The sequence below is a fragment of the Barbus barbus genome (assembly GCF_936440315.1).
Source record: "Barbus barbus genome assembly, chromosome: 10".
Classification (NCBI taxonomy): domain Eukaryota; kingdom Metazoa; phylum Chordata; class Actinopteri; order Cypriniformes; family Cyprinidae; genus Barbus; species Barbus barbus.
Genome location: NC_136738.1, coordinates 5,881,477 through 5,907,198, shown reverse-complemented (window position 1 = coordinate 5,907,198; position 25,722 = coordinate 5,881,477). Strand labels below are relative to the sequence as shown.

The window sequence follows — 25,722 nt, the reverse complement described above, 5'->3', positions numbered from 1 at the left end:
TGAGACCTCCGAGTTCTTCTCGATCTTCAGGGATTTCTATCTTTTTAAATGGAGGATAAACACATGTGTCAATAGGTTTTAGTAATACTCTGTAATTCTCTATTTCTAGGCCTGGGCAATATATTTGAATCCAAAATATTATCTAAATATGATATAATTAAAAAACAATAACAACATTTTTGATGTATAGTTAAATATTAAATATAATATAAATTCAATATAATAAAATTAATATAATAATTGTGTGTACATATGTGTACACATGTAATAGCACAAAAATGTAAAAAAAAAAAAATATATATATATATATATATATATGTGTGTGTGTGTGTGTGTGTGTTATTATTTTAACATATATATATATATATATATATATATATATATATATATATGATATATATATTTTTTTACATTTGTACATTTTTTTACAAACATGCAGCACATTTTAATGTAAAACATATTAATTTTATATAATAGAAATAAATATAATAACGTTTTTGTTTATTTAAATACCAAATATTTTCTAATTATATAATAAAAATAGCAACATTTTTTGTTTAATATTTAAAGACGAAATATGATCTAAATTTAATATAATAATATTGTGTACATATAAATGTTTTGTGTACATATACAAAATATTTAAACGATTAATGTTCTAAATGCAGCACCAAATGTAAAATGTTCCAGATGCCGCCCATTTCAATGTTAAAATATGGTCAAATATTATCTAAGTATTATATAAAAATAATAAATAGAATAATGTTTTATTTAAATATGAAATATGATATAATACAAATAAATCTAATACAATTTTGCATACATATATAATCAAACAAAATGTTATTATAAATATATTAATTTTAAATTAAAAATATAAAACAAAACAATATTTAAATATTTTCTCTTTAATTTAAATATTTCAGATACGGCATATTTTAATGTTTAATATTTCAATAAATTTTATAGCACAAGTGTAATTGGACCATGTTCATTTATTTGAATAAAATATAACAATATAGAGTAATAAACAGCTATATTTACTTTAGTACATATTTTACAAAATAATAAGGAATGTCACATTGGGATATCCAAGAGGGATTGATTCATTGCAACAAAAAGTGATTCACATAAGTAAACTGAATTTAGTTGTATGCAACTAAGGTTTAAAGTGTGAAATGATGGAAGAGTAATTCTTGATATCAGTCAAAAAAAATGAAGCAGTTCTCAAGACAAGGAAGAATTGCGAAATTAGTCTGATGACACGCTCTTTGGGAAACTTGAAAAATAATGCTCACAATTTTGTGCAATGTTATACCGCCATCCAAAACATGACAATTAATATATAAATGAAATATTACCTAGCCCTGCCTAATTCTACGTTCCACGTGAAGAAGTGCATGAATAAGGAGGTTTGTCTGTGTCTGTGCTGTAGTGGTGGATGAGCAGAACGCTCACACAGAGGAGCAGGAGCTGCAGTCTCCCACAGACTTCAGGAAGGACAGTGAGGAGGAAAACAGAGACAACGAGAAGGACGAGGACACTAAAGAACTGGAAGCCTTGCCCTGTGAGTTCACACTTCTTAGACATGCTGTCGCTGTTAACTGTTTCCTATGAGACACTATGTGTTCTTGCTGATCGGCCTTAAAAGCTGAATCCTCCATTGGGCTGCATTCAAGCGCCAGGATGTTTTTGGCTCACAGGAGTTGTTTGTGCATGAAAGGCTTTTTTGTAAGTCTATTCTTTACAAAGACTGGAATGCACAGTAGGCACATGTTCTGTATGCTTGAAATACTCATACGATTTATTACAGTTGCCAACATGACAGCTGTACAGTAACGGAGCACTCTGAACTAGGTACTTCTTCACCATAATGAAACTCCAGCGTGACAAAGCAACTCAAAGCAATGTTAGTCATGATTTTGAACATCTTTTTTAGACTCACTATTTAATCAGATTGCCAAAAGTTTTTAAATATCAGATTTTAAATATTCACATTTTTAAAACATTTCATTTAAAATATAAAATATCCCTATGGCAGAATAATGCCTAACATGCAAAAACTGTAGGCAGGATGCAGTACTTATTGGACATTGTTCAGTATGTCAGTTTTACATTCTTGAACATAACTGTGCATTTACAGCATATTATGATTTGAGACAGTAATTCTAACAGCACTTTATTTTGGATGAACTGTGATTCAGCCCTTGGTTTGGAGCTGAAGTATCAGAATGCGTTTGAGGCTGAAAGGGTTAGTACTGCACTCTAGTGACAAACTCGTTGTAGTAAATTATTGCAATTCAAAATAACTTGTTTAAAACAAATTAGCAGCAGCATAAATTGTTGTTGCTGTTATTATTGGTTTTATTTATTTATTTGGGGATTATATATTTAAAACAAGAATGACTGTTATTTGTTTTACACATTACTTTTAGTTAAAAAAATGTAAACTATTATTATTATTAGTTTTTTATTTTTATTACTGTTAGTTGTTTCACACATTACATTTAGTTAAAAATTTCACCAACTTAAATTATTGTATTATAATTTTTTTATATTATATTATATTATTTAATTTATTATTAATATTCTAAATAAATAATTACTCTTAGTTGTTTTACACATTAGTCTGTTTAGAAAAATCTGAAACATTATTATTATTAGTACTAGTATTAGTATATTTATTTTTTTATATGAGTTTATTTTTATTAAAAAATACTATTAGTTGTGTCACACATTACTTTTAGTTTAAAATTTCACCAACTTAAATTATTGTTGTTGTTTTTATTATTATTATTCATTTTTAGAATAAAAATGCAGCAACATAAATTATTATCATCATCATCATCATTTTTATTATTATTATTATAAATAAATAATTACTCTTAGTTGTTTTACACATCAGTTTTAGTTTAAAACATCAGAAACATTAGTAGTAGTAGTTGTATTACTATGGTTATTATTTTTATATGGGTTTATTTTTTTATTAAAATTTGCTATTATGTGTTTCACACATTACTGCTAGTTTACAATTTCAGCAACTTTATTATTATTAGGTTTTTATAATAAAAATGCAGCAACAGGAATTATTATCATTATCATTATTATATTAGGCTTTAAAATAAAAATGCAGCAACATGAACTGTAATAATAATAATAATAATAATAATAATTATTATTATTATAAATAATTACTCTTAGTCGTTTTACACATTTCTCTTAGTTAAAAAAATCTGCAACATAAATTATTATTATTATTATTATTTTTGTTGTTATTATCATTATTATTATTATTATTGTATGGATTTATTTCTCTTAATAATCTCTGAAAAGGCCTTTACTATTTCATTGTTTTTATGAAGCCAGCTGTTCTAAATGGGGAGACAAGCTTTTGTTTTGCAAAACTGCGCAATAACACAATCTTTTTCCTTCAGAAGTTCTAGGATTTCCTTACGGCTTACAGACTATAAGTGTTTATGGCTGCAAATATTATTTGTAGGTGTCCCAGAGGATCCCCGTGCTATATTTCTGTCTATAGAGAACATATCTTTGTTTGCTGGACAGTGGCACTTCCTGTTTACATAGTGGCCTGCTGTCTGCTCATGTTTCCAGTGAGGCATGAAACACTGGCTTTATTCAGTCTCTCAAGGGCTCCTGCGTCTCATAACTGTTAAGTGCCCTTGATGTGTTTTGGTTTGTTTATGTGGGTTACGTTCTGCTGAATATCTCTTTTACAGCAGATTTTTCACTTCTTGTTGAGAGCCAGTGACCAAAATGCACGGGTTATTCTTACGTGCTGGAAAAACTGAGCATTTAGAAAACAAAATAGCATTAGATTTTTCTGTGTAATGGGCACTTGGTCAGATTATTGCTGTGACGAATGAGTGTGTTGTACACATGAGCTCATGTTTTGTTCTGTGTTTGTGTTTTTGCAGTGGCTAAGTCGCCCTGTTCGCCACCAGAGAGGCGTGTGAGTCGCAGCACGCAGTCCTGCAGCTCTTTTTCCATCACTCCCTTCACCACGAGCAAGGAGAACCTGCCTGTTCTCAACACACGCATCATCTGTCCCGGTACGACCGCATCTTTACTCTGCTGCTGCTGACCGGAAAACATCCAAAAGTGCAATTTCTGTCATCAATTATTCACGTTCATGCTGTTTCAGAATTGTATTGAGTGTGCTCTTCAAGTAGTGTACCTCCAGTGTTTCCCCTAGGTGGGGGGGGATGTTCTGTTTTTTCCGGCATAAAAATATTTAAAAACATAAAAACATACAATTGAAATCTGAATGTTTATTTTGATGGGTTGCCGTGATTACCTTTACATTTGTGTGTGTATATGATATGAGGATAATTTTACTTGAATGAAACGGTCAAATGCTCATGAAGTGACTCTCAGAGCAGTTCTGGAGATGTTGTTCATGTCCTCATTTAGTAAAGCGACAGGCAGAAGTCATATTTAAATAGTCGTTTTGCGTCTTAATACTTACTAATACTAGTGGGCTCACTTGTGTTAGTGCGTGTGCGTCGGGGTGGAACGCGCGAATGTAATGTAACGTTAGAGACGGAAATGACATGCCGTCGTGTAAATAAGACAAATAATGTAAGGCTATTTAAGTTTGTTCAATAAAAGAACAAGGTATTGACCTGTTCTATTGGAAAGGTAACTTTAAATGACTTCTGTTGTGATCTGGCGCTATATAGAAAATAAAATGAACTTGACCTTCAAAGGGGGGGGGGGGGCGTTGGGAGGGCGGGCCGCCCTCCTAAGATAATGGCAGGGGAAACACTGACCTCAAATCTTAAGTGTAATTTAAATAAAAAACTACATAAACTATAACATTAATTAAATAAAAGCACAATAAAGTGTACTTAAAAAGAGCACACTTTCATGACACTTAAGTACACTTTTAAAAGTGCACTTTGTAATTATGTCAGTTAAAAATACTAATCACAAAACCACATAGAAATGACTTTAATGTATATTTTAATGTACCGTAATTACATTCTGCAGTACACTACAATAATATAAAAAAAAAAAAATAGAAATAATTAGCAAATTACATATAACTATGTACTTGTGTCTAACTTAAGTGGATCAAAAACACTCAATCATTCAGCCAATTGCATTTAATGTAAATTTAAACTATAACACTTTTTCATTTAATTAACTTGTAGGTAAGTGTCCTAACATTTAGGTCTCACTTAAGTATATTAATTATGTTAAGTTGTACTTTTGAAAACTGGAAGCTTTGTGTGAGGAACAGACCAAAATTTACATTTTTATTTGCTGAAAATAACACTAATATTAATAATCCTAAAATTCAGTCGATTTCTCACATAAAGCTATCATATGACCTCAGATCTCATTTGGAATATAGCGCACAAGTCATGATATTCATGATGCTTAAAGTGCCTATTTGGAGTATCTGACACCTTTCAAGCAAAACCTCTCCTTTTGTGTTTCACTAAAAAGAAAGTTAAACGGGGTAAAAGAGCAAGATGAGTAAACAATAATAGACTTTTTGTAATTATGTTTTTTCTGATTTGAAGTCTCACATTCATTCTTTGGTTGGTCTTCAGGTCTGCGGGCAGGTCTTGCTGCCTCTATAGCTGGAAGCTCCATAATCAGTAAGATGCTGCTTGCCAACATTGATCCCTTTGGTGCAACACCCTTCATAGATCCTGACCTGGACTCGCTGTAAGAGCTTCGGTTTCCTTTTTCTTCTTTAAGTATATTTTAAATGTATTCGTAAAACTTACACAAGTAATTTCTCTCACAGAGAGGGCTATTTGGAGAAGTGCGTGATGAATAACTACTTTGGGATTGGGTTAGATGCAAAGATCTCACTGGAGTTCAACAACAAGCGAGAGGAGCACCCAGAGAAATGCAGGTAGTTCAGGATATAAGCATAGTCATATTTCATATACTGCATTTACCAAAACACCACTGACCAGGACTCAACGGTTGACTAGTATTTCTTTCACCGTCCAGAAGTCGCACTAAAAACATGATGTGGTATGGAGTTCTGGGGACGAAAGAGCTTCTGCAGCGGACCTACAAGAACTTGGAGCAGAAAGTTCAGCTGGAGGTGAGACGAATGAAAGCCATTGCTCACTAATAATATGTATACATATACATACATATATATATATATATATTATTGCTGTCAAACGATTAATCGTGATTAATCGCAACCAAAATAAAAGTTTTTGTTTACATAATATGTGTGTGTATACTGTGTATATTTATTAACTTTTATTTTGGATGCGATTAATCACGATTAATCGTTTGACAGCAATAATATATATACAAGGTGCGATTTTCTGGTCTATGTATCCCTGCCTCTGCTGCATTATTTTTTATCCCCGGTGGGGATAAAAACAACAATAAAATCAGAAAAGGACTTTAACTGTCAGCACTCCTGCTTAATAGAGAGCGTCTGGGTTTCGTGATCCTGGTTCACGCGCCTCAGTCCATACAGCGCTTTACAAAAAGTCAGCACGTGAGATTTCAGAGTGACAGTATGAGATTAATACACAACTTTTTTGCTCAAAACTCACTCTATTGTGAACTTAATGCAGATATTGCATATTGTTGTGTTTTGAAAAAAAAAAATACTTCATTTTTTCCCCTTTAAAATATATCACAAATTACAGCAATAAATATATAGATTATTTTTGACAGCTGTTACAAAAGCAATTTTTTTTTACAATAAATATTCTGATTTGGCCTATATTATAGCTTCGATATTTTACCACTGTTTATGATAATACTGCCAGGAATACAAAATCAATCAGAAGTTAATGATATTTTGATCAGAATAATGAGACACTGTACATATTCAGTCGTATTTTTGATCAGTGCTTCGCTACACAACATACAAATTCACAAGTTTATCTCATATTTCTTTAAATAGAATAGAACCATTGTTAAATGTTAAACTATTGTTGAATTGTTAATTGTTTATTTCACATAAATAAAAAACAAAAGATTAGTCTGATCATTTTGTTTGCTCAATAACTTGCTGACAGGGTTGAAAAATATTTTAAAAAGTGGATATAAGTGATGGTACAATGTAAATGTCACAATACAGTATATGAAATGTTCTCTTGTTTCTTTTAAAAGGAGGAAAATTGTGCAGTAACAGGGTTGACGTTTGCCATTTTAAAATGATTTTATGTTAAATAATCTTACATATCGTAAAGTGCTTCTTAACCTCTTTGAATCCAAGGCCCTTCATTGTCCAGTTTTCAAAGACTCCATGAATTTTTCCAGTTGTTTGTGATTTTTTATTTTTTTTTTACTCACAATTTTGACCTGACAAAATATTTTAGAGCTTGGCATAACTAGAAAACATTCCCACAGAGATTTTATTAATATACATGTGCACTCTTAAAAATGCTGTTTTAAATACAACCCAGTGCTGGGTAATTATTGGAAAGAACACATGCTGGGTTGTTTTCAACTAACAGTTGGGTTAAATGTTTAATCCAACCTTCTCGGCAGTAACCCAACCGCTGTCTAAAACAACCCAATCATTGGGTTCGCCCATATTTTACCCAGCGCTGGGTTGTATTTAACCCATCATTTTTTACAGTGTAATGACTTTTCTAGGTCTAGAAATTGCAGTTAAATATAATTAAAATGAGGTTTCTCGAAAGTTTGGTCTAGTAGTTTTTATTCTCTGGAACAACAAATTTGTGCCTTGATTTTTGCTTTAAAAAGTAACGGACACTAGTTGCTACAATATTTGTGGAAAGTGTCAAATGTTGCCAAACCTGAACAACCAACAAATTATTATCTACTGATTTAACGACAACAGCTGCTGGAACTGAATGTCTTCTCAAGTAGATTTTGAAGCACTTGTGGGTCAAACGATTGCGTTGGCCGTCGACTGCTGTCCCAGTTTCATGTTCAGGGCTGCTCATGGTTGTGTGATTGATTCTGCAGTGTGACGGCCAGTACATCCCACTCCCCAGTCTCCAGGGAATCGCTGTGCTGAACATCCCCAGCTACGCCGGGGGAACCAACTTCTGGGGCGGCACCAAAGAGGATGACGTAAGTCATGCTGCTAGAGGCCATAAGGGGTTTTTCTCATCAAACAGCATTTCCATCCTGACTTTGAGCTGTTCAGCCCTTAGATGTCAGGGCTGTAAGAGCTGAAATATGACACCACGTAGAGAGGTTTTTAATTAAGAGGATGAGCAGGCCCTGTGTTGACTCGTGTTGTTTAACGTGCAGCTGGCTCTGAACAAAACCTTTTGAACCCAGAGTGACACGGGCCTTTGTTCGCAACAAGTGGCCTTTTGGCAGGTGGTTTGTTTTAGCTCACAGGGCCTCATTCAGAGTGAGGTTACCTCCGGACATGGTTTGAGTGCTACAAGGTCTGGTTACAGAAGGGCAGAGTGCAGAACGCTTAGATGCCTTTGATCTTGGACAGGACAGCCAAGGACTCAGTTCAGAAAAGCTTTTTTAGAAATGGAAGAGAGTTCAACACTGTAAAGTCTGACTTATGAAATAATAGTCTGAAAAATGTTTTGTTTTGTTTTTTTCTAATGGAACTGTTTATTGAGCCTTTAGACAAAATCTAAAAATAAATAAATATAAAAAGTTTGCTTACATCATGCTTTTATGACTCATATAGTATAATGTAGTAAGAATATAGAGCTCACACTCGAGGAGAAAAAAAAAAAACTTTGTTTCATTCAGACGCTCAAACTGAGCAAAAATATGAAATTTGTTGCAGATGTTATTTATATGCCAAAAAAGTCAAATGAAATGTGGATAGCTTGTAATGTAACTCGATGAAAGCTTTATAAGTGTACAGCAGACTACTTATATACTGTAAAATGCATTTAAATATCTGTTGTCACTCTATATCTCTCAATAATATGTCTTAGTAAGGTTATATTTAAATGGTTAGTTCACCCAAAAATGAAAATTTGCCTGTGTTTTACTCACCCTCGAGGCATCCTAGGTGTATATGACTTTCTTCTTTCAGACGAATCCAATTGGAGTTATATTAAAAACTGTCCTGGCACTTCTAAGCTCTATTATTGCCGTCGGCAGGTGTTTAATAAGAGACGTTAAATAAAGTGTGCACATCCATAATAAAATGTGCCTCCGGGGCATGAATAAAGGCCTCCTATAGTGAATGCATTTTTGTAAGAAAAATCTCCATATTTCAAACGTAATAATCACTTTTCTCTCACTTCCGGTATCTGTGGTGATGTCGTAGGACGAATGCGTAGCACGCGCCTCTGAGATATGCTAGTCTTGCAAGTTTGGTTACAGGAGCAAAGGAAGCAAAGTTTCCTTACTTTAGCAAAGGAAAACCAGTCTCCTCTTGGCTTATATCAAAATCCTCCGACATTTTTCTTTTCAAATCCTCGGTTTGTACTTCTAATTCGTGACTGGCGTTTTTTGTTCTCTCTCTGCGTTCGTCACTAATCACGCAACGTCCTACGTCATCCGCCGGAATGGCTTCCACTTATGACAGATAGATGAAGTGAGAGAGAAATGTTTATTATGTTTGAAATATGGATATTTTATTCGCTACAGGAGGCCTTTATTCACGCCCCAGAGCCGTTTGAGGTACGTTTTATGTATGCGTGTTTATTTGACGTCTTGTGGACTGTTCAACAGAAACACCCGCCGACTGCAATGATAACGCTTGGAATAGCCAGGACATTTTAATATAACTCCGATTGGTTTCGTCTGAAAGAACAAAGTCATATACACCTAGGATGCCTCAAGGGTGAGTAAAACACAGGCTAATTTTCATTTTTGGGTGAACTAACCCTTTAAATGCTCAGTTTTAGGATCAAAGTCTGTAGTTTTTACTATGGAGGCAAAACATATAATACAGGGCAATACAGTGATAATTGAGAGATACAAATAAATGTTCTTCAAAAGCTTCAAAATATTCTTCATATTTGATGCTCAAATTTTAATATGATTTTTCTAAAAAAATTATTTATGGATAATCAAGTAAAGCTAAGTATTCATCTTGAAATATTACTTATAAAATAAAAGTTATTCTTATTATAAACATCAGTAAATACTTCACAGCAAAAACACATGTACCAAGACCTGAAAGGGAACATTTTTACAATTATAATAAAATGTCTTTTACTTGCTAAAATAATATAAACTATCAATCAGATGACAGAAAGCATGTAGTAGATTGTGTACAAGAGTTAAATCAAAATTTGATAAGAGGCCTTAGAAATGTATCAAATATGGTTGGCTTTATAGAGTTAATGGTTTTTTAGGATAATTTTTAATTTTATTTTTTCTCATTGTGAATCTTTAGGGTGAGCCTGTAAGGAGCCCCCTTGTGGTGGTGAGCTATTTTCATAGTTATTGTTTTTTTGTCTTTTTTGCAGATATTCTGTGCCCCTTCATTTGATGATAAAATTTTGGAAGTGGTCGCTGTGTTTGGTAGTATGCAGATGGCTTTCTCAAGGGTGATCAAACTGCAGCATCACCGTATTGCACAGGTAAACACACTTCACACATGAACGACACAGATCTGTAAAGGATGTGAACAATGGTGTTAGTGTGTGTAACTCACCTCATCCCTCCCAGTGTCGCACGGTGAAGATCACCATCCTGGGAGATGAAGGAGTGCCGGTCCAGGTGGATGGAGAGGCCTGGATTCAGCCTCCTGGAGTCATCAAGATTCAGCACAAGAACCGGGCCCAGATGCTGACAAGGGACCGCGTGAGTGTTTCTGAGGAAGAATCATGATTTGGGGAATTTATTTCTGCAATATTACCATAAAATATGGGATTAGATCAGTTTAATGAATAATTTATCCAAAATGGCTTCATTAACACTAATGTTCAGAAGTCTGAGGTCAGTAAGATTTTTAATGTAGTTTTATATATATATATATATAGGGCTAACAAAATTAACGCGTTAATAATGCATTAACACATTCATTTTAATGGCATTTTATTAGTGTTTTTTTATTTCTCTATTTATCAGTCGGGCAAAAAAGTATTTAGTCAGCCACCAATTGTGCAAGTTCTCCCACTTAAAAAGATGAGAGAGGCCTTTTGATCATAGGTACACTTCAACTATGAGAGACAGAATGGGGGGAATCCAGGAAATCACATTGTCTGATTTTTAAAGAATTTATTTGCAAATTATGGTGGAAAATAAGTATTTGGTCAATAACAAAAAGTTCATCTCAATACTTTGTTATATACCCTTTGTTGGCAATGACAGAGGTCAAACGATTTCTGTAAGTCTTCACAAGGTTTTCACACACTGTTGCTGGTATTTTGGCCCATACCTCCATGCAGATCTCCTCTAGAGCAGTGATGTTTTGGGGCTGTCGCTGGGCAACACGGACTTTCAACTCCCTCCAAAGATTTTCTATGGGGTTGAGATCTGGAGACTGGCTAGGCCACTCCAGGACCTTGAAACGCTTCTTACGAAGCCACTCCTTCGTTGCCCGGGCGGTGTGTTTGGGATCATTGTCATGCTGAAAGACCCAGCCACGTTTCATCTTCAATGCCCTTGCTGATGGAAGGAGGTTTTCACTCAAAATCTCACGATACATGGCCCCATTCATTCTTTCCTTTACACGGATCAGTCGTCCTGGTCCCTTTGCAGAAAAACAGCCCCAAAGCATGATGTTTCCACCCCCATGCTTCACAGTAGGTATGGTGTTCTTTGGATGCAACTCAGCATTCTTTCTCCTCCAAACACGACGAGTTGAGTTTTTACCAAAAAGTTCTATTTTGGTTTCATCTGACCATATGACATTCTCCCAATCCTTTTCTGGATCATCCAAATGCTCTCTAGCAAACTTCAGACGGGCCCGGACATGTACTGGCTTAAGCAGGGGGACACGTCTGGCACTGCAGGATTTGAGTCCCTGGCGGCGTAGTGTGTTACTGATGGTAGCCTTTGTTACTTTGGTCCCAGCTCTCTGCAGGTCATTCACTAGGTCCCCCTGTGTGGTTCTGGGATTTTTGCTCACCATTCTTGTGATCATTTTGACCCCACGGGGTGAGATCTTGCGTGGAGCCCCAGATCGAGGGAGATTATCAGTGGTCTTGTATGTCTTCCATTTTCTAATAATTGCTCCCACAGTTGATTTCTTCACACCAAGCTGCTTGCCTATTGCAGATTCAGTCTTCCCAGCCTGGTGCAGGTCTACAATTTTGTTTCTGGTGTCCTTCGACAGCTCTTTGGTCTTGGCCATAGTGGAGTTTGGAGTGTGACTGTTTGAGGTTGTGGACAGGTGTCTTTTATACTGATAACGAGTTCAAACAGGTGCCATTAATACAGGTAACGAGTGGAGGACAGAGGAGCCTCTTAAAGAAGAAGTTACAGGTCTGTGAGAGCCAGAAATCTTGCTTGTTTGTAGGTGACCAAATTTACCAATTAATTCATTAAAAATCCTACAATGTGATTTCCTGGATTCTTTCCCCCCATTCTGTCTCTCATAGTTGAAGTGTACCTATGATGAAAATTACAGGCCTCTCTCATCTTTTTAAGTGGGAGAACTTGCACAATTGGTGGCTGACTAAATACTTTTTTGCCCAACTGTATATGTCTTTGTAAGTAAGATGGTTTATATGTGTCAATGTGTGTATCCTTGCTAAACACTGGCTGTAAAACTCACTATCATTTAAAAGAGTCTTGTATTTGTTTTTCAATAAAGGCATTTGAAAACACGCTGAAGTCTTGGGAGGATAAACTGAAATACGACAAGCCTCCGCTGAGGCCGCACCTGTATCCTCAGCACTCTGTGGATCTGGCCACAGAGGAGGAGGCCACGCTCATCCAGATGTGTGCTCGAGCCGCAGAGGATCTCATCACCAGGATCTGCGAGGCTGCCAAAAACTACCAACTCCTCGAGCAGGAGCTCGCCCACGCCGTCAACGCCTCCTCACACGCCATCAACAAAACACACCCCAAGTTCCCCGAGGTGAGCAATGCCAGTTCACACCAATTAATTATCATCATTCATCCTTTATACTATTACAAAAACCTACTTTGTCTCCAAAATATAACTAGGACATCACCACACCACATTATAATCTGGGTTTGGTGTGAAAAAGTTCAAAGTTCTATACTGATTTTTGTCATTTTCCAAAGCTCATATAATCAGTCTAGGAGCACATGATAGTTTTGTATGAAAATCGTTTCAGGAACCCAACTTGTTGTTGTGCTCTGTTGTCCTCATGGTTCAAATAAGTCACATAATTATGAGTAAATTCTCATGTCTGATTCATTCTCATCAGAGCCTGACAAGAAACACTGCCATTGAGGTGGCCAGCACCGTGAAGGCCCTGCACAATGAGACTGAGTCGCTGCTAGTAGGACGAGTGCCATTGGTGAGTTGATTTAATGCTTTTAAGCTCATTTTCATTCACCTTTTCCAAGCCATAACCTAAATGTTAATGGTTTTGCAAAGCAGGTCCCCATAAGGAAAAATGATCACATATGAGATCTTTTTAACATCTCCATTATTTCTCTTAAACTGATGCAGATGCAGAGCAAATGGAGTCTTGAATCTGTTTTACACATCTATGTTGAAAGCATTTTAGGAGGAACATCTAATACAAAGCTTATACTTGGAGTACATTTTCATTTTTGGGTACACTACTCCTTTAAATGAAGCATAATTGACTATAATAACAGTCTTAAGGTGTAAACTTTCAAGCAATACAATTTTCCCTGACCAGAATGACCATGCCAGTTGCGTATGTCTATACTAGTCCACCAGATACAGTAGAAAAAAAAACAACAACAGGAAATGGACTGAGACTTTGACTCATTGACTAAGTCTGAGTTTATTTATCTAGCAACTGGACCCGCCACATGAAGAGCTGCTGTCCAGTGCCCTGCAGAGCGTTGAGGTTGAACTGGGAAAGCTGGCTGAGATCCCCTGGCTCTACCACATCTTACAGCCCAATGACGAGGAGGTGAGCACATCCTACAGAAACCGAGAGAAGCAGAAAGAATAGCTTCCTTGAAGCTTGTTCCCTACAGGATAGTTTTCGTAAATGGACATGCTGACATTATTTATTCACCCTCGTGTCATTACAAACCTGGATAACATTCTTCTTTCTGTAAAACACAAAACAGGGTGTACAGTGAAAGTCAGTGGGGTCCAATGTACTTGATCTTTTATTTGTGAAGATATTCCTTTGCTCTATTAAAAATATCTAATTTCCACAATGTCAGCTACCCTAATATGTATACATACACTACTATTCAAATATATGGGGCAGAGTTATTATATTAAACTACAGCTATTTAAAAAAAATATTTAAACTTGTTTTATTTCAGCTAGTTGCCAAGGAAACTTGACATACTAAAATAACTAAAACCAAAATTAAAATTATTAAAAATATTATAGACCTACTAAAAAAAATGACCAAAAAACAACAACAACAAAATTACTAAATCTTTGAAATTAAAATGAAAATGAAAAATGCATATAAAGTTGAATATATTAATAAAAACTAGTAAGTATATCTCAACTATGCTAAGATAACACTGGTATGGGATCAGTTTGATCAGAAGTGACAGTAAAGACATTTATAATGTTACAAAAGATTAATAAATAAATGCTGTTCTGTTTGAACTTTCTATTTATTTAAGAATCCAAAAAAAATGTATCACAGTTTTCACAAAAATATTAAGCATGATATTCATTTCTGAAGGATCATGTGACACTGAAGACTGGAGTAATGATGCTGAAAATTCAGCTTTACATCACAGGAATAAATAGCATTTTAAAAGATATTAAAATAGAATCAAGTTATTTTAAATAGTAAACATATTTCACAATATTACTGTTTTTACTGGATTTTTGGTCAAATAAATTCAGCCCCTGTGAGCAGAGGAGATTTCTTTCTTTCTCTAAAACATTAAAAAATCTTTCTGCTCCCAAACTTTTCAACAATAGTGTACATGTATAATATACTAACAAATGTGAAGTGAGTATTTTTGCAGTTCCTTGACTCTGAGACTGACAGGTCATTTTGTGTGAGACAGGATAACTCCCTCGAGTACGGAAAAAGAAACAGTAGGGGTGGCATGTTTCGCATAGTGCCAAAGTTCAAGAAAGAGAAAGCCCCGAAGAAGTCCAGCCCACAGTCAGGTAAGTGTGTGTGTGTGTGTGTGTCCACATATACAGCATTTGAATATCCTCACATGTGACAAACACTAAAATCATGGATGCCTCATCTTTTGTTGCATTCATAGTCATGTAAAAGTGTATTAGTGTTACATCTTGTTTTTTGATTGGAAAAGGACTCTGAGACTGAACTTGTTTTTTATTTTTTGTAAAAAAAAAAAAGATTGTTCATGACTGCTGACAATGTGGGGAACTGTTAAAGGAAGTGATGGCCAATGGAGGCAGTGACCTGATAATATAGAGTGCCATACAGCATGTACATCCTCATCTGAGAGGACTCTCTGTTCATGTCCAATGGTCCTTAGTCCAACCCAACCATCCATGAGCACCCCTGCACTCCTCTGGTCATGGTGTTGTCCTGTGAGTCAGAAACAGTCCATGTGTCTTCACATGAACAGCAGGCACAAACCAAGGTGTACCGCACAGAAGGGGAACTACACAAACCCAAACATGTCATACTGCACATGTGCTACACGTGTAACGCCTAAAGGTGAAGTGTGTAATTCCTGTCACTGACAGAAGAAATGAGCAGAACAGAAATATTTAAAATAATGATGGTTTTCCAAACAGGTGTCCAAAGCACTCCTTCTTTCTAGATTCCGCCGTCACAGTCCTGCCGCAAACTCATCCCATTTGTTGAAGCAGACATTGACTATAGAGCCACTCCAACAAACAAGGTGTCATTAGGAATTCAACATAGAAAGCTTTTTGTAGCCGGACATTTGACTTTCTTCATGAAGTCTGGTTTATACTGCAGCTCATGCTGGCCAGGACCATTTAGACAAGAAGAGACTGACTTACTGACACATGCCCAAGATCATTTTGTTTATTATTTCATTTCAAAATGGTGAAAAACTCAAATAATTTAATTTTTTAGCCTCCAAAAAATGTATGTATTAATAATAAAAAATAAAATATGCTGTAAATTTTACACAAATTGTTATTAATAATATAATTATATAATATTTTTTAAGTGCAATGTGTATTTTACACATTAATATTAATAATAATAGTAATAATAAAAAATACACTTAATGTACCCAAGATAATTTGTTTTTATGTATTTTTTATTTTATTTTAATATTATTTCATATTAGCAGGTGAAAAACTCAGTTTAAGTTTTAGCCTCTAAAAATTGGCAAAATGTGTGTATTATTATTTCTATTATTATTAATGTGCAATGTGTATTTTACACATTAATATCATCCTTAATACTGCTAATTGTCACGGTGCACACAGCAGGGAGGAACAAGGAACACGCAGATGAGGATGTAACTCAAAATAACAGTCTTTACTGAAGACATCAAGGCAGGGCAAGGCAAGGCAAGGCAAGGCAAGGCAAGGCAAGGCAGACACAGACAGGAACACCGGGGAGTAACGAGTAGACCAGACGAAATCAAACTCAACAGACAGGACTATAAATACACAGGTAAATCATAGATAATGAGACGAACACGGCTGGACAACAATTAACTAATGATAACATATAACAAGGACAGGAAACAAACCAAATATGGAAACAAGAAGCAGGAACACACGACAGATGACTGACACTAATAATAGTAATAATAAAAATACACTTAATGTACCCAAGATAATTTATCATGTTTTTCTTGATTTCATATTAGCAGGTGAAAAAACTCAGTTTAAGTTTTAGCCTCCAAAAATTGGCAAAATGTGTGTATTACTATTATTAGTATTAGTATTATTATCAATGTGCAATGTGTATCTAACACATTAACATCATCCTTAATAATGCTAATAATAATAGTAACAATAAAAAAAAAAAAAGATACTTAACGTACCCAAGATAATTTAGTTTTTTGTGTTTTTCTTGATTTCATATTAGAAGGTGAAAAAAATCTTTTCAAAACTCAGTTTCAGTTTTAGCCTACAAAAATTGGCAAAATGTGTGTATTATTATTATTATTATTATCTATCAATTAATAAATTAATTAATTCTAATTAATAAGAATAACAATAATACAAATATATTAGTGCAGATTATTTATTAATGCAGATTTGATGGCACTAACCTCGAGCGACAAATTCTTCCTGGAGTTGTCTGCACTTAAAAAAAACAAAAACAAAATTACACACATCACCTTGTTGAAACAGTCCAGATTTCTGAGGACAGTGCATACTTAGTACATACTACTCTCGAAAAACGATTTCAGAGCGATCAAAGTAGGCTGTTTTACAAAATATAATCCATCATATTCTTTGACATGTTCAGGCGTGTTTATCCAGGGTGAATGTCATAACAGATTTGCATACGTCCACACTCTTAAACTGAACGTAGTTTGGCCCTGGCTTTGACGTGTACGTCTGTTGCAGGGATTTAACACGCCATCCACAACAACAGAGTGTTTTCAGACTTTAGGAGCGTTAGGTCGCACAGGCTTAAGCCTCCCATTCCCTCCTCCTCCTCCTCTCTCTCCTGTCTCTGTGTCTGCTCTTAATGGGATGATGGTGGACGTGCCACTTGTGATAACCTGCATGCCAGAAAAGCCTCCGGGTGTGCCAGTGACCAAACCGAACCTGTTTAACCCTCTCTTTGCCAGCTGCTGCCGCCACTTCTCTCTGTGTCTTCTCTTTCCTGTTTGATTTGATTTTGGTCCCCTTTTCCTTTTGTGGTTGTTTTTGACTTGTTCCTCCTCTCGGCCTGACCCTGTTTGCTTGTGTCCTGCGAGTGTACGGGGGTTGGACACTGAAGGGGGCTTCTCGCTCTGTACTTGTGTAGTTCAGAGGTGGGGCACTGAGGAGGTGGCCGTCTGGCTGGAGCAGCTCAGCTTGGGAGAATACAAAGAGACCTTCATCCGCCACGACATCCGCGGCTCCGAGCTCCTGCACCTGGAGAGGAGAGACCTCAAGGTATACACACAACCCCTTTCTGTGCCTCACGATGTCCCTCAGAACAACCGAAACGCTCTTTCTCTGTCCATCTCGCTCTTTGACTCTCTCTCTCTGTCCTCTTACCTGTCACCCTGTTTGCTATTTTGTGCTGCACTGCTCTGCTTGGCTTCCTCTGTGCAAGTGTCGTTCGGGTCTCCGAATACTTACACGACTGACGCACGTAGGGTTATTTTAAATCGGCTAGGCTCTGAAGATGCGGTTGTGTGATGGGCAGCTGCACACCGACATGCCTCTGTTTGTGTAGCTCATGAGTACAGTCAACATGTTTATGTGTGTGTGATTCGGGGAGCGCTTCTTTTTTTTTTTTTTTTAGCAAATCAGGCCCTGTTTACACCTGCTATGAACATGTGTCTCATCGGAAGTGATCGTGAGGGGAAGATCTCGAATTTCTTGAGTACTTACACTACTGTTCAAAAGTTTAGGGTCTGTGAGCTTTTTAGAAGAAGTCTCTTATGCTCACCAAGGCTGCATTTATTTGATCAAAAATACAGTAAAAACAGTAACATTGTCAAATCATATTACAGTTTAAAATAACTGTTTTATATTTGAACATATGTGATTCTGGACCACAGAACCAGTCATAAGGGTCACTTTTTTTGAAACTGAGATTTATACATCATCTGAAAGCTGAATAAATAAGCTTTCCATTGATGTATGGTTAGGATAGGACAATATTTGGCCGAGATACAACTATTTGAAAATCTGAGCGTGCAAAAAAATCTAAATATTGAGAAAATCGCCTTTAAAGTTGTCCAAACGAAGTTCTTAGCAATGCATATTACTAATCAAAAATGAAATTTTGAGATATTTACAGTAGGAAATATCTTCATGGAACATGAGCTTTACGTAATATCCTAATGATTTTTGGCATAAAAGAGAAAAGGATAATTTTGACCCATAAAATGTATTGTTGGCTATTGCTACAAATATATCCATGCTACTTATGAGTGGTTTTGTGCTCCAGGGTCACATATTTTAAAATATTATTTATTCCTGTGATTACTCCGTTATTACTTATTATTGATCACTGCATTAATCCAGTCTTCAGTGTCACATGATTCTTCAGAAATCATTCTAATATGCTGATTTGGAGCTCAAAAAATATTTCTGATTATTGTCAGTGTTGAAAACAGTTGTGCTACTTAATATTTTTACGGAAACCGTGATACTTTGGAATGGCAATCATTATAAATGTCTCTACGATCACTTTTTATCAATTTTATGCATCCTTGCTGAATAAAAGTAAAAAAAAGGCTTACTGACCCCAAATTTTGTTCAATAGTGTCACTAACTATATCACAGTGTTACTGCATGTTGACAAGGCATTATGAAGTAAAAACAAGTACAGAACATTTTTGCCAGAAATGTGACATTTCAATTGCATTATTTTGGTTGAGAAATAGTATTTCCCATGATTTTCACACATTTATTGACTAAATGCATTATTTGTGTCATTGTATATGACAGTCGTTCTCAACTGGTGTCTCGTGACACAAACAGTCGCAGGTCTGAAATGCAAATTAAAAAATCATATAACGATGCATAGTGAGAATAGGAAATATCAACTTAGTAAGATAGGAGAAAACACCAGCAAAACCAGTTGAGAACTACTGCAATATAATATAATACATAAACATACACATTTCATACACAGTGGTAATTCAAAGTGCTTTACAGGACCTCACTTACAACGTTTTATTGGTTGGAGCTATGCTAAACTATGAAACTAGGATTATCACTTGAATGGATCACTATAAACATCCTCGCCAGAAACTCAATGACACTTTCATGTGCACTTGTTGAAGTAATAAATATATCATAATACATTCAATAAAGGTACTATAAATGCTCATGAATCACACCTTCCAGTGTTGGAAGAATTACATAAAGGGTTGGTGAAAGCAGCTCAGTGTTGTGTAGTGAATGTGTGTGAGGTGCTCTGGTATCACTTATTATCACAATCACTAGTGAACCTTGGACTGTGCCATTTTTACGCCTCTGTTATGTCCCCCCATTTCAAACGTCCCTGCCATTTATCTGGTCTAACCTCATTCTGTCTTTAGGGATGTCCTCAAACATATTTTGAAAAATTAATTGGGACATAAATAGATCTGAGTGTGTCGGGTGTAAACCAATCAAGCTTAAATTCAGCGGTATGGTGACATTTGCTGTCACTGGATCAGCTGCATTGTTTTAACCCGAGGTTAACCTGGGTTGTTGTGTCATTTAACTTGATTAACTGATATTGGTGTTGTAATGGCCGATGCTGATAGAAAAACCTAGAGAGCAGAGTGGACGATGACCAATATAATGGCAATGTATAATTAAAATGATAGCAAGTACACAAATTGCTTAAATGGAAACGTACTTTAACAAAACAAGTCTGTATTTGTATCTGTGTAATGCCTCGTTTAGATTAGCCTGACTGCCACTAGATGTCACTTTTTCTGTGGCTTCATCTCAAACCTACTACACAGATGGTTTTATAACAGTTTGGGGTGACACCAGAGTCAGGAATTTCCATAATCATTTTAAATTGATAGTTTGACTGATTATCAGTTTAAAATGATTGTGGAAATGCCTAACTCTGATTGTACTTGAGTGTATGGTCAATACTGCAAAACATACATTCAAGACTCCTATGTTGACGTAGCATATATTTTAACTACAAATGAAATTAAAAATAGTCTTACTTAAAGGGTTAGCTGTAGTGTTCGCTTTTGCCAAAAGGTAGGGAAACTTCAACACCCATAATGCACTGGACTCGATATGATGACTGTCTGTGAGCAAAAACAATCTATACTTTTAACAAATGAATGAGGCATTTTACGTCATCCATCCTACTTTTGCTATCAAATAAATGGAATATCTCAGTGTGAGTGTAACACAGAGAAAGTGTACACATTGTTCATTTACATTGTAATACAAAGCTGGTTGAAAACCAGCTTTACTCTTTAAGAAATGTGAGTATTTTTGTGTTTAAATGACCATTGTTAATTCAATACTGTAAAAGTGGTAATAACGTCTAAGAGAAAATACAGATATGACATTTTCTTCAATCAAATTGTATTGTGTGGAACATAAAAAGATCCCCAGATCTTTCTGTTACAATGTAGTTAAACAAATCAGTACTGAGTAATATTAAATAAAACCTGTACTTACTATAGCTTTAGGGTTAGGACTGGTTGCTTGTAATCATGCATAATTTATTGTTATTACTGTAGTAAGTATTTGTAACGAGTGTAGCAAAGACACTAAAATAAAATGCTTTGAAAACACTTGGGTTAAACTGCAGCTTAGTTGGTTTATAGTGATATAAAAGTGTTTTATTCCGCAAAACAAAAATCGGAACAAAGAGTACTGATATGCAACAAGTAAAAAATGCAAAAACGTATAGTACGTGAGCTGAACTCCTGAAGGTGTGAGCTCTGGAAACGCCTCGTTCTGAGTGCACTTCTGTTTGTCTGCTTCCTCTAGGATCTGGGGATCTCGAAGGTGGGTCATATGAAGAGAATTCTCCAGGGAACTAAGGACTTGGCCAAGAGTTCGATGTTGGACCTGTGAGAGATGTTAACACACATTCTGTTTGTGAGCGAAGAAGAGTTGAAGCGGGAGCTCCGGCGTGGGAAGCGCTTTGGTGGATCTTTGTAGGAATAGCTTGTAGAAAAGCTAGGAAAGTTTGTTTTGGTGCCAAAACTACAAGGATTGTGTCCGAGACTTTTAGCCCCATAGAAAAGCCATTCCTCACTTATCGCATCGACGGCACAATCAGGTATGCAATTCTCATCGTGCACGTGACCTCTGGCCTCTTTAACAGATTCCAAATCAAGTAGCAGAACAGGACTTCCAAACCGAGAGGAGAGGAGCACATTGCCTCTGAGTAGCTCACTGGCTCTTTGCCTTGCGGTAGATGGCAACAATAGGAGGGCGATGTGATGTGTCAGCAATATTCTGCACTGTTTACATTTTAAGGAGACGGGAAAAAGTCTGCTGGTGTATCGCAATCAAACGGCAATCATCGCAGTGCGGCGGTGCAGTCCAGGAAAGGTCAAAAGGGGTTTCCTTCGCCAGTGACATACTGATGCATGGTATGCTTGCTATATTTGGATAGCTGTTTTACTGCATGATCTGCGTCTTGTTTTTTATTGTACAAACTAACACTTGAACAAGTTTTATATGAATTTAGTATAATGCCATTTGTTACTACTGAAGCATCCCTTTGGTCAAAGTAGACTGCTGATTTATTTCTATTTATCTGTCTGCATGGAAACCTTGTGTCAAAGCAGTGGCATGTGCCATTTTTATTGTCAGATGAGCTTTATTGGTAAGAAATGTTTTAATCTTACAGTAGGACGTTAGGTAAGTCGGTGAAATAAGTACCAAAGCGAATGTCCCCTGGTTTTTTAAAACGCGAAATGTTCTTTAGAACATTTCAAAAGTTTAATTTCTCCCCTAAAATCCTTATTCATCGAAAATGGTAAAATCTGAAGTGGTTAGGAAAAACATGGAACACGGCGACTCTCTTAAAGCGTATTATTATACATTAGTTGAAATAGGACTTCTATTGTTTTGAATAGGAAATTGCAGTTGACCTGCAACTTTACATAGTTGATATTTACTGAGTTCAGGAACCCAGTGCAAGTTTGATAGGATCATCTACATTTGGTTGGTGGCATTACAGGGTATAAGAGATTGTTTGTTTGTTAATATATGCACTGTTTATAAGTCTAAACTGTTAACTCCAGTTATGAGCCTTTGTATAATAGAACGCTTACATGATATTATCAGATGACACATTTATTTGTGTATAGAGCACCATAACACCTTTGTGAATTATTCTGTTAAGTAATCGCCTTTACACGTTAAGTGCTGTTGTACTCTATGGAAGGTGCAATATTGTATTTCTTTTGATACATTTTTTCTCTACGAAGCTTTATTATGTGAGGTTTTTCCATGGGAAACTAACAAGATAAACTTCACACACTCCTCTTTTTTCGGTTTTGGATTAAGGTGGACTTTGGGTCAGACAAATCATGCCATGTTCTCTCCAAAATTCATAAATCTTCCATAAGCAAATTGTTGATCCTGTCAAACCGTGCTTCCAGGATAATTTGCCAGACGGCTGGATGTTTCCTCACACCGACTATAAAACTGTTGTGCCTCTATTTTTTCCGCAAAATGGAAAATTTCGAGCTCGGAGCTACACGTAGTTCTACATAAGCCAACCCGACCCACAGCGCACATGGGACTCATAACAGTGGATTTTAGGTTTATGTTATATTATAACGTTCCTCTGGAGGGTGTTCGATAACATCAAAGTAGCACTTGATATATATATATACAGAGCGAAAGTGAGGTGAGTGTCGGAAAAGATGTGCTGTTCCCAACCAAGAAATCCAATTCTACCCACAATTTACCTGAAGTGAGAATTCAAACAAATATGGAGGATGAGAACAGTCCTGGAGGACGGGGTTTGGTCTGTTGAGTGGAACCGAACAGGATGTTTTTTAAAAGAAAAATATTCATTTGAAGAGTTCGTTGAGAGTTTAGGCATTATTATGAAACGATGGGATTAAAAATGAGACTGAATTCATGACAGCGTTCATTAATCAATAATAGATTACATTAGTGGTTCTCAACCAGTTTTTCTCCAGGATCCGGATTTTGCAATCAACATCTCATGGCGCCAAACAAGAAAATATCCTTAAAAGTCATATTATCATGAACTGACAATTTTGTGAATGCGCAAACAGTAAAAGTGTCATTTACACTTTTTATAGCTTGTGTGCTTGGTTTCTAAATGTCAGTGATGGTTTTATGCTCGCGGCAGCCAATAATTCACCACACAAAACACATTGTGGTCTGCACAAACCATGTTTATTCTTGTTGTAAGTGAACCTGTATTTAATGTAGTTTGGCCTTGTCCATATTGGCATCTGCGCAATACATCTAGCTTCCACCAAATGAAAGACGAACTTAATACCATCCAGTTTGATTGGGCGCATAATGCTGGCCGTACAAAATAAAAAACGAGGAAAACATTTTCTCCTGTCTTTTAAAAGTTGATAAGGCTATTTATAACTACACACAACTATACAGTTAATTGCATTCTAGCAGCTGAGAACCACATGATAAAGGCACAACAGTGCAGCCTGCATTTTTCAGAAATCCATGTCATTTGTCCGTTGCGGTTTAATTGGCAACTTAATGTCTCTCACTTCCCGTCTTTTCTCAGTAGTGAGCACCTACTGAGGTTTCAGCGTCTGCCTGTAGGCATTTCAGGTTAGCTGTTTAATGACAGGCCCATGTGAAATCTGCGCAAAAACAAGTTTTACACATTCCTTTTCAATTGTGTATTTGTTTAGGAAATGGCCTTTCAGCTACCACTCAGTCTCTGAATAACACATTATACCTTTTTAAAATCCACTCACAGACATTTTCTCCAAAATGTGCAGAAAATGTCATCTGGGCTTATTCATAGGTGAGAGAAAAAAACTATAATCTAATAAATTATAATCAAATGGTGCATTTATAGCAACTGTTTGTGTTTATATAATATCGTGTGCACATACCTCCACATGTTCTGAAACATGACTGAATGTACTGATATGCTTTTCAGATATGCATTTCTGAGTGACCACATTACAAAAGGTAATTTCCCCAACTAGCTAGACTCATGACCAAAGACACAAAATCATTTCCAGAATGCTACGCAGCTCCCCGAAGCCCGGTTTAATTGGCCTTACACGATCTCTGTTTGACAGCTGTAGCAGATCGACCTTGTGTATGGTGCCTCTGTATAGTTCATTTGTTCACAACAGACTCAAATCACACAAGTGCAGTCTTCCTCTCATGCCACACTGAATACATGTGCACATGATCACATGAACCTCAGTTCAGTTCTCAAGCCACCACTGAGTGTTTTTCATTGGATTGTGAGTGACGGTCCGGCTTATCCGTGATGGTGAACGTAAAGCTGTAAACTGCCTGGTTTTTCAAAAACAAATTAATTTGGGGAATTTGTAGAGCAAGGTAACATATCTTTGACATGATTTATATCCAGTTAAGAGAAGTGCGATGTGAGTTTTATTTGTTTACATTGTGTTTACAATGGCAGTTTCATTTTTAAGACTACATGTATAGGTAAATTTACAATACTTGCATATTTATTAAGGTTAAACAACTGATGTGTATGTGTTTTCACTATTGGGATATAATGTTACGGTAGTCACTTGTATTAATATCTGGATGATTTTGGTAAGTAGTAGCCTAGGTAATTTTTATGACTACTAAGTGACTGTTTTCTGTGCCTTTTTATCGTAGATGCATGGTTAACTATTTATTACAATATGGAGGTCACTGAGATGTGTATTTTTGTATCCTGATTAAATAAGTGTTTCGATTTTGATGTACATTTTGAGGTGGTAAAACGCTGCCAGTTGATATCTTCCTTCTTCAATAAAATTTAATGCATACACAGTACACTGTGTCTTGGATGTTTGACTTATTCGTTTGATTTTGTCCTGTAAGTTTCATTAAATATGCATTAGCACACCAAAGAATTAACACAATGGAATAACAGACTATTATTTTTCAATAATGCTATATGACATTATGGTAAGTGATGTGATTTTGAT

General features: G+C 35.9%; 1 protein-coding gene across 2 annotated transcripts in view; it reads left to right on the top strand.

The window, feature by feature from the left end:
• Positions 1-25,566, top strand: part of LOC306876144 (diacylglycerol kinase eta-like) — a 77,010-nt gene extending 51,444 nt beyond the window's left edge. For both annotated transcript variants that reach the window (XM_079427113.1, XM_079427112.1), the window contains exons 16-28: positions 1,436-1,567; positions 3,936-4,070; positions 5,580-5,697; positions 5,780-5,890; positions 5,992-6,088; positions 7,951-8,058; positions 10,389-10,502; positions 10,591-10,725; positions 12,683-12,949; positions 13,266-13,358; positions 13,830-13,949; positions 15,028-15,133; positions 21,563-25,566. In XM_079427113.1, the coding sequence (XP_079283239.1) occupies positions 1,436-1,567; positions 3,936-4,070; positions 5,580-5,697; positions 5,780-5,890; positions 5,992-6,088; positions 7,951-8,058; positions 10,389-10,502; positions 10,591-10,725; positions 12,683-12,949; positions 13,266-13,358; positions 13,830-13,949; positions 15,028-15,133; positions 21,563-21,615 (1,589 nt within the window). In that variant the 3' untranslated portion in view covers positions 21,616-25,566. The remainder of the gene's footprint in view (positions 1-1,435; positions 1,568-3,935; positions 4,071-5,579; positions 5,698-5,779; positions 5,891-5,991; positions 6,089-7,950; positions 8,059-10,388; positions 10,503-10,590; positions 10,726-12,682; positions 12,950-13,265; positions 13,359-13,829; positions 13,950-15,027; positions 15,134-21,562) is intronic.
• Positions 25,567-25,722: the final 156 nt, after the last annotated feature.